The sequence below is a fragment of the Pteronotus mesoamericanus genome, unplaced genomic scaffold, assembly GCF_021234165.1.
Source record: "Pteronotus mesoamericanus isolate MK-2021 breed Mesoamerican mustached bat unplaced genomic scaffold, CSHL_Meso_final scaffold_371, whole genome shotgun sequence".
Lineage (NCBI taxonomy): Eukaryota > Metazoa > Chordata > Mammalia > Chiroptera > Mormoopidae > Pteronotus > Pteronotus mesoamericanus.
The window spans coordinates 1,484,005-1,494,063 of NW_026555314.1; the positions used below are offsets into that span (position 1 = coordinate 1,484,005).

The 10,059-nt window shown below is 43.1% G+C and overlaps 1 protein-coding gene across 1 annotated transcript in view; it reads left to right on the forward strand.

Moving 5' to 3' along the window:
- The window catches only part of MAPK1 (mitogen-activated protein kinase 1), a 78,899-nt gene extending 69,375 nt beyond the window's left edge, over nt 1-9,524 (forward strand). The window contains exons 8-9 of the mRNA XM_054592732.1: nt 639-764; nt 5,625-9,524. Coding sequence (XP_054448707.1) covers nt 639-755 — 117 coding nt within the window. The 3' untranslated portion in view covers nt 756-764; nt 5,625-9,524. The remainder of the gene's footprint in view (nt 1-638; nt 765-5,624) is intronic.
- The last annotated feature ends 535 nt before the right edge of the window (nt 9,525-10,059 follow it).

Below are 10,059 nucleotides of genomic sequence, written 5' to 3' on the forward strand. Positions count from 1 at the left end.
GTTTTCTGGTTATTTATAGGTAGCACTAAAAGAAACCTGCAGGGCAAATACAATAAAAATCACTGTGTAGTCTTCTTACAGTTGTTGTTATTAAAATTTTGGAGGTTGTCCTGCCCAGTCTTATATTTTCTGTATCTAAATTTAAAATAAAATAGGATTCATTCTGCTTAACACAAATATGGGTAGTTTCCCATGGTATTTATCATTCTTGCAGCTTCATTTTTAAGAGTTCCATAATATTTCTTCATATAAAAGTACTGTGATGTACTTAATCAAATGCATCTATTTGAGTATCATGGGTTTTGATTGTATAAACATACCATCACCACCACCCCTACAACTTCAAGTTTCTGTGATTTTTACCTTTTCAGTGCCTTAAAATATTTGAAAAATATTTTGGGATAAGATCAGATGAATACTCAATTCAATTGCTCCCAGTCCATGTTTTAAATATTCATAGGAAGTGCACTTTCAGGCATCTGGAACACAGGTATATAAATACTTACCGTGGTCCTCAGTCTTTACTAGACATCAGTCTTGTATAAATTTCAGAGACTAAGCCATAGTCATTTTAAGAATCAATAAACAATTTCCTTACCAAACAGTTGTTGTCTGCTAAATTTTGTTTTTTCTTAAAGCCCATCGCTGAAGCACCATTCAAGTTTGACATGGAATTGGATGACTTGCCTAAGGAGAAGCTCAAAGAACTCATTTTTGAAGAGACTGCTAGATTCCAGCCAGGATACAGATCTTAAATTTGTCAGGTACCTGGAGCTTTGACCATATGATAAACTCTAGTGGAGGAAAAAGAATATAAATTAAAAGTTATTTAAAAGAAAGAGGGATTTCCATGAGCCTGCATGGAAGCTTCATAAGCTTAGATTGCAAGGTGTGATTGTCCAATACAGTGATATTGGTAGAATTTTTTTTTTTTTAATAAGTGATCAAAAAAGGAAATGGCAAATCTTGATTTTAGAGAACATATAGAAAAGGAAAGTGAATAGAGCTTATGTTAGAACTCTGTAGAAGTGAACAGGGAAGTAAAGAATTACAACCAAGGGTTGAAGCAGTTGCTGGGGAAATGCTTCAGACAGACTGGCATGAGGGACTGGAGGTGTCCTTTGGCAAGCAGTGACATCTTGTGCAGAGTACAGACAGGGGGCCCAGGGGGTATTATGCTTGTATTGGAATAGGAAGCCACCCTGGTGACATGATGGAACAGTGGCTTCTGCAGAGGTTATGCATTTGGGGGTTTCTTAGCTGGACCTCTGTTCCATTTTCTCATGCCTTGTCCTTTTCATTTTTATATAACGAGGCCTGGGGGCATTGGCTCAGGCTGAGGGTTGATCCCTGGTTGACTCTCTTGGTCAGCATCCAGGCTCGAAAGCAGAAGCTGCTCACGGTGTTTTGCTGTTGTTTTTTTTAAAGATTTTATTTGTTTATTTTTAGAGAGAGGGGAAGGGAGAGAGAGAGAAACATCAATATGTGGTTACCTCTCACACTCCCTGTACTGGGGACCTGGCCCACAACCCAGGCATGTGCCCTGACAAGGAATCAGTCCAGCGACCCTTTGGTTCGCAGGCCAGCGCTCAATCCACTGAGCCACACAAGCGAGAGTCGAGGTATTTTAAATAGAGGTCATGTGATTGGTCAGAAAGCATCAGGTTTGGAGAGCAAAAAGAGGGAGGTGGGGTGATATGCAGTTTGGTAGCTGCCAGAAGCTGTCCCCAATCTTTAGCAAAAGGGAAATCAGTGTTAGCTGGGGACTTCGATCGCCGCACAAGGGAGGGTGCTAGGCACCTGCTGTCACTGCATCCATTAGAACATCACTGTCACTGAAGAGGAGTCAGGAGGCTGTATTACCGCTGACGTTAGGGATCTCGAGGGCCTGAAACCACCCTCACCAGCCAGTGCTTATAAAACCCAGAAGCCACACTTCTCCTGAAAAGCCATGTATCATTAAAAGCCAGCCACCAGGGAAGTCCAGCAGTGCAGTTGACAGGTTTCCAGCCCTGTCATTAAGGACAGAGGACAAGCAAAGGAAGAGTAAAAAAGTACTGAGAACAGACATGGCCAGCTCAACCTCAGAGAGCCGGGTGAAGCAAGAGGACTGGGAAGAGGTAGCGTATGGACTCTGCTAGCTTGGGGGACAGAAAATGGTACTTTCAGAAGTCTGACACCAAAGCAGGAATGGTTGGAGGAGAGGCATAGGTGAGAGATAAGCTCAGAACAGACCTAATGACTAGGCTCAGACTAGATCTGTATGGTGAGAAGCAGTGAATTCAGGAGCAAGGAAGAAAGGTCTGAAAGACTCCAAATTTTCTAAACCTAGCAACTGGGCATCAGGGCAGTGATGCTGGCACTGTTCGGCCTTTTCTTAGCCTGGTGTTATCACTGGACACACCCTAAACAAGACATACTTGAAGCGAAGTGTTGAGGAAACCCATGCTTACTAAGGAAATTAGATGTGCTCTGACAAACCAGCCCTTGGGAAGGGTCTGAATGAGAAGAGGGAGAGGTTAACAGGGGGCTGAGGACGACAGAGTCTAGTGAGAGCTGAAGTCATTTATCTTTGCACAACTCACAGGTGTGACAATCTTTCAAAGTATTTGTTATGTACAATGATCTACACAGTCACTTGCTGATAGAAAGTCAGTCTCCAGGACCCACCCATGTTCACACCTTAACTTGAGTCCCTGTGGGGCTTCCTTCCTGGCTCCTCTGCTCAGTGCTCACAGTAAAATGAACAGTCTCTTGAGGTTTCCCAAGAGCCTACTCTTCCCTCCCCATTTCAGCACAAGGTCAGAGTGCCGGCACTCAGATCGGCTACCACTGGGTTTTGTAGATAAAGTTTTGTCTGGCCCTTTACAGAGCAGGTTTGCGGACCCCCGGCTTAGAAGATTGAGCTGAGCTGTGCCTGTTGATTTTCTTCCCTCACAGTCCCTTCACAGGTCATTTTACTGAAGCCAGCTGGTGGCCTCCATTTTTTCCCAACTCCTTGTTTCAGTGCATGCGTGCAGCTGCTTTCTACTCTTAAGCCAGGCTTCTGTTAGCTGACTGAGCAGAACAAATAAGACTTGAACATGGCCTCAAAAGATCACATAGTCTAGTAGGGGACAGAAATGTCATGCATGTTTTTAGTGTAAAAGAGCACCTGGGGTTGACGTAGTTATCAGTTGTTTAATCATCATTGAGCACTTTTCTGGTGCCAGATCAGGGAAACAAAAGAACAGTACGAGTAAGACCCAGGCTTTGCTCTCACAAAGTTTGGTGGCTGGAAACGGGAGACGGCACGAAGCTGGGTGCTGTATCGTGAGTGGGTACAGGCTGCAAAGATTGAGGAGGGCTGACATCACAGCACTGTGAAGGGGGCACTCCGCTGGTGGAGGAGGGGCATGCAGTGCGGAGGCAGGCCTGCATGGGAGCCCCACAAGAGCCAGGCTATGAAGAGGCTGAATCCCAGGTTTTCTAAAGGGCCCGCTTCCCCCTAAAGATAGTTTTAGGTCCTGAAACATGAGGGCAGGTCACTCTGAGCAGCAAGGTGTTGGGGAACCACAGAGAACAGGAACCCATGGGAGAACTGGCCAGGCTTTCGGAGGAGAAGGGCCAGTGCAGCGAACACAGGGAGCAGGACGAAGGCAGGGGTGCTTCTGGGGCCGCAGGACGTGGCTGCTGGCTAGATGCTTCCTGAAGTCCTAGTTAACAGACGAGAACCAAGGCCCCTCCCAGGGTCCACCCCAATTCTGAGGGTCTGGGACTGGGGCTTGTTACCACTGGGGAGGAGTGGCAAATACAGTCCCTCTGTGTTTAGGTCACTTCCTCTAGAGTCACAGAAGGCACAATTCATACTTATAGCCTGATTTTTCTTTTTCCAGTGTTTTTTTAAATGACAGTTTTCAACTATTCTCAAAAGTTGAAAGTTTTATTGTAGGTACCCATATTTCAACCACCTAGATTCTATGATTAATGTTTTACTGTGCTTATTTTCTACATATCTGTTCATCTGTTCAACCCATCTTATTTTTTCATGCATTTCAAAGGAAGTTTCCCAGATCTCATCTGACTTGGGTCAGTGAGTTTGGCTGCAGTTTCCAATGGCATACTTCTAGGTGGGGGTCATTTCTCGTATCTGAGCCCATCTCCTCGTCACACAGTTCGGTCATAACATCCACCCTTCCTGTCCTGAATCTTGAGTGGTAAACAAAAACCATCCATCTGAAAGCATCTTATGAAATAGCAAAATGACGTTTTGCTGTGCCATCATGCTAGCCAACCTTTCACACGAGTAAAGATCTCCAAGGAGATCTCTTTTTTGCTTTTTGACACATGTATTTATCTTCCTGGCCATCTTAGCCATGCTTCCTCTTCAGAGCCAAGAGCATAGAGCATGACTGGAGTGGCAGTGTTTTCACTTCTCCCAAGGATAGTACAAAACTGAGACCTAGGGGTGAAGTTAATTCATTATATACAATTGGGTGCCTTAGGCAGTGATTCTCAAAAGTTTTGGTCTGTCTACATCCTACCCCCCAGCAATCTGTGTTTTAACAAGCACTCCAGGGGGTTTGGACGCTCACAGTTGAAAACTATAAGCCTGTTAACATGGTTAGGGTAGATCTGACTTGGAATGTAATTTCTCTAAGTAAAATAGAGACATTAGGATAATAAAGGGGGAAGTGTGCTCTTTATACTTTTATAGTGTGACACTCCTGGTGGACCTCTTAGAGTGGCCCATTTGCAAACATCTGGAGAGCCAGGTGAACCCTGTCACGTGTAGAAAATGAGTGAAGGCTGTCCGCAAGTCACTGCCTGCTGCCTTTCAGGGTACTGTCTTGGAAGTCAGATTACCTCTGACCTGGATGATCATACCCTCTCCTGCCTATGGGAACCATGGCACAGTTCCCTGCCTTCCTGGAACCTGGGCCTGGCATCCTCACTCTTTCAACCAGCACTTTGTTTTGCTATTCTTCTGTATCACAGTCAAAGAAAACTCGAGTATTAATAACAACATGCTTTCTGCTGCCATGCAGTTGATTTTCCCTACCTGGTGATCCAGAGAGAGAGAGAGAGAGAGAGAGAGAGAGAGAGAGAGAGAGAGAGAGAGAGAGAGACTGACTTACTAAAAATAGGAGGAAGGAGAAGAGGTGGTTTTTTTTGCTTTGTATTACATTACAAAGACCCTCAGGCTCTGATTTTGACCATTAGCATAGTGGGTATTTGGTTAATAAAAGGTGTCTTGGGCATACTGAAGCCAACCAACCTGTGAGTGTGTGTGTGTACTACAAGTGTTACGGAAACATCCTCTAAAAAATGTCTGAGAAGTGCCTTCAAAGGGAAGGCAGGCCTGCCTCTTAGAACCGCCATGTTACACATGCCCACTTGGTTCCAGGGAAATTGACCTTTTTTTGGTTTGTGTGTTTTGGTGCGTGGGTGGGGGGGGGGGGGGGGTGTTGGGTTTTTTTGTTTTGTTTTTGTTTTTTGCTTTTTCACTTTTTGTTTTTCATGATGTTGTTGTTGGTGATGCTTTAATATGCTTCATTCTTTACATTTGAGTATTTTCCAAATGCTGCTGCTGATGTTTTAATGTGATTCATTCTTAACATATAGGTTTGTTTGTTTTTCAATAGGACAAGGGCTCAGAGGACTGGACGTGCTCAGACATCGGTGTTCTTCCCAGTTCTTGACCCTGGTCCTGTCTCCAGCCTGTCTCGGCTTATCCACCTTGACTCCTTTGAGCAATTCGGAGGAGCGGTTTCTGGTAGTTGTGGCTTTTATGCTTTCAAAGAATTCCTTCAGTCCAGAGAACTGTTCCTGGCACCCCTCTGTGTGTCACCCACTGGTGACCTGTGGCAGTATGTACTTTCAGTGCACCTACTGCTTACCGTTGCTTTAGTCACTAATCACTTTCTGGTTTGAAAGATGCAGTGGTTCCTCTCTCTTCTGAATCCTTTCTTACATGACACCCTGTTGACCCATGCAGTCGCACCAGAGATAATTTTTTCCAAGTTGGCTCTTGTCACTGGCATCTCACTTTATGATAGGGAAGGCTACTACCTTGGGCACTTTAAGTCAGTGACAGCCCCTTTTTTGCACTTCATCTTTTCACCGTAATTGTTTCCCCAGAGCAGGAACTCGTGGAAACATCCAGGATGACGTTGCAGCCTACAACAAGTGCTCCCATCCTGGGAATCTTTGGGGGCACTTGTCAGCGTCTTTTCTCATATCATGTTAGTCACTAACATTTAAGGTATGTGCTATCTGCCCAGCTTTTAGAAAACTCAGTCATTTTTCTAAATAAAAGAAAGATGTACTGTACTCAGTGACTTCACTCTGTAGATTTACTTTGGTTGCTTGTACCATTTATAGAGGTATATAACACTTGCCAAAATGTGTTATATGCAGAACAGAGTGTTTGCAAGACTTGCGCAAAAAGCTTTAAAGTGGCAGCTTCACTGGGGATTTAGTGAGAAACAAAGGTCACAGAAGGGTGCTGAGGAAAGTATCTGGAGAAGTAGCCAGCAGGCTGCCTGGTATCACTGGGCGGAGCTCCGTCCCCAGGGTTCCCATACCCCAAGCTACTTCACATGGCGTGCCACATTCGGTGTAACCACATGCAATGCCTGCGGATTTAGCAGAGGGTAAACACTGCGTCTTTAAATGAGAAAGTGTACAATTATTTTCCTCCTACAGCATGTCAGCATCTCAAGTTCATTTTTCAACCTATGATATAACAGTTTGTAATAAAGCCTTCATGAGCTCATGACATGAAGCACTGTTCTGTCGTCAAGTGCTCTCAAATGTTTCTGATATTGCTGAGCTAACACCATCAGAAAAAGCTAGCACTAAGTCATGTTTGGAGCTCAGTCCCTTATTTTCCTGATCTCTTTAAGTATTTGTTCCTGCCACTGTACACTGTGGCATTGACTCGGTGTTCTGTCCCAGTGCGGTGCCTCCTCTTGACTCCCCCACTGCTCTCTGTGGTGAGAAATTTGCCTTGTTCAATAATTACTGTACCCTCGCATGACTGTTACAGCTTTCTGTGCAGAGATGACTGTCCAAGTGCCACATGCCTATGATTGAAACGAAAAATCTATTGTTACCTCTGAGTTGTGTTCCACGGAAAATGCTATTCAGCAGATCACTTAGGAATAATTCTATTTTTAGCTTTTCATTTCTCAGCTGTCCTTTTTTCTTGTTTGATTTTTGACAGCAATGAAGAATGGGTTATATAAAGACTGCCTGCTAATATGAACAGAAATGCACTTGTAATTCATGGAAATAAATGTACATCTTCTATCTTCATATTCATGTTAAGATTCAGTGTTGATTTCCTCTGGATCAGCGTGTCCTAAGGGACAGTCAGGTTCAGTTTTTGCTTAGAACAGAAGTGCTTACAGGCCCCACCTTCCCACCCAGGCACTACCCCAACACTGGTTTGCATGCCATGATTCAGAAAGCCTTTTTTTTTTCCTTCTTACACAGCAGAGAAATCAATTCTGACCTGCTTCTTTATTCATATCATAGGTCTAGAATATTGTCAAACTCTGGTGAAGAAGCCCCAACGTCTCAGGTTGGATTCTCTGGTTCTTTCTAAAGAGGGCTTGCCTGTGTGCCCCCGAGCTGTTGCTCGGCACAGCTGAGCACTCAGAAGGGCTGCTCAGCATCCCTCGGCCCACCCGCCCCAGCCCAGGGTGCTGATGCTCACGCCTCGCGGGCTGAACACGGATAGCTGGCTCATCCTCAGAAGCCAGAATCACTTCTGGATTCTGCCTCTAAAATGCGTGAGCCTCACCTCCGTGCTCAGAGCTGCCATGTCAGAGTCCATACAGCATTGACAGGATGCAGATTTGACTGTTAACTTGATACATTGATAAGTCAGCTTTTATTTTAGGAGGAGCATTGGCAGGTTTATTACTCTTGTTTCTTGTTTTTAAATGGAACGTTGGTATTACTAGGGGTTAATCTGCAGTTCTCTAAATAGAAAGCCATAGCCTTGGTTACTAATCTCTGGGGACTGGGCTCTTTTTCATCCTCCTTGCTGGTACCCTGGAGTCTGATTGGCATGAAACCACTAACTGCATTCTAGAATCACTGTAACCATATGTTGTGTGCTTTTTATTAATCATGCCAAACTTGGTTTAATAGGTCAGAGAATTGTCATAAACAAGATATCTGTGAGAAAGTACTAGCTGTTATGTGTAAAAAACTCATCATTTGATCTTCTTGCATATCTAAAAATGTACAGATTAGGTCATAAATTTACGTTGGTGATACTGAACATAAGCTCACATAAGCATTTAGACTAATGGCTTTTTTGGTGTCTAAAATGTAAGCAAAAAATTGCTGTTGAAACATTCCAATCCTTTCATTTAGTGTGAAGTAAAATACCTGAGAAGCCAGTGGAATGGATTTGAGAGAACTCACGATGGCTCTGTGCTGATGCAGGTCTTCAGAGCTGATAGAGACACACAGACCATGTTGATGCATGGGGTGAAGAATATCGTTGTATTTGTGTGCAGCACACAGTGGTGGTTGTGTTCACAGTGATTCTTTCTGCTGCAGGCATAGGAGTTAGAGGTACCTGTTAGCTTGCAGGAGCCACGCGTGGTTCATCAGTGGTTATTTCTTAAGAGTCACTGGTATACTGCCCATGCCGCGTGCCACGTAATATTCAGACCATTCAGAGGCGACTGTTTTACCTTTATTTGCTTATATGTTAATACGGTTTTTAAATTGGTAACTTTTATATAGTGTGGTAACAGTATGTTAATACACACATACATATGCACACATGCTTTGGGTCCTTCCATAATACTTTTATATTTGTAAATCAATGTTTTGGAGTAATCCCAAGTTTAAGGGAAATATTTTTGTAAATGTAGTGGTTTTGAAAATCTGGGCAATCCTTTTGCTTATACATTTTTAAAGCATTTGTGCTTTAAAATTGTTATGCTGGTGTTTGAAATATGATACCCCCATAGTGCAGATGAGAAGCATGTAGCAGTAGAGTAAATCTGTGGTTCCTCTCACTGTAATCCAGCTTGTCAGGATGGATCAGAAACGACTGAGCATCCAGAGGGAATTCTGTAGGGTTGCACCAGGTTTACCTAAAGCTCGTTGCCTTTTTTGTGCTGTTTATCCGTGTAGAGCACTCAAGAAAGTTCTGAAACTGCTTTGTACCTGCTTTGTACTGTTGGTGCCTTCTTGGTATTGTACCCCAAAACTCTGCATAGATTATTTAGTATAATGGTAAGTTTAAAAAAAGAAGTTAAAGGAAGATTTTATTAAGAATCTGAATGTTTATTCATTATATTGTTACAATTTAACATTTATTTGTGGTATCTGTGATTTGGTTAATCTGTATAAAAATTGTAAGTAGAAAGGTTTATATTTCATCTTAATTCTTTTTGATGTTGTAAACGTACTTTTTAAAAGATGGATTATTTGAATGTTATGGCACCTGACTTGTAAAAAAAACTACAAAGAAATTAGAATCATTAAATTGTGTCCCTGTGTTACCAAAATAACATGTTACTGTGCATGTACATTTTAATTGGAATTTTATGTGTGAAAATATGAACTCATCTAGTCCTATATTAGAACGTTTCCAAAATAAGTGAATCTTCCTCATTTGGCTTTGGTTATTAGTGATAGAACCGTAAGATGGTGCTCTGGAGTTCATTGGAACTTTAGTGCTCCGTTGGGTTTTCCAGATTGTTCTTTAGACCACTGGCTGTAGGGGAAGAAAGAAAGCGGTGCTGGGAGCCCTAATGCAGTGCCCGCATTTCTCTCTTCTTACTTTTCTGAACTGCAGCAACTCTGCCACCAGGGCTGGTGTCATCGGCAGCCTCTTTCAGACCAAGAAATCATGTATGACTATTAGGGACTCTTAGACACGTGATTCTTGTCGATATTAGGCATCATGCAGTGAGATGTTTACAAGACAAAATATTGGAAATGTTTCTGGTGTAGTAATGTAGAAAGAGTATAGGTTCTGGGCCCATAAAACTGGCTTAAAACCGGCCCTCTGCTTATGATTGCAACTGGCTTTAGGCGGGTCAT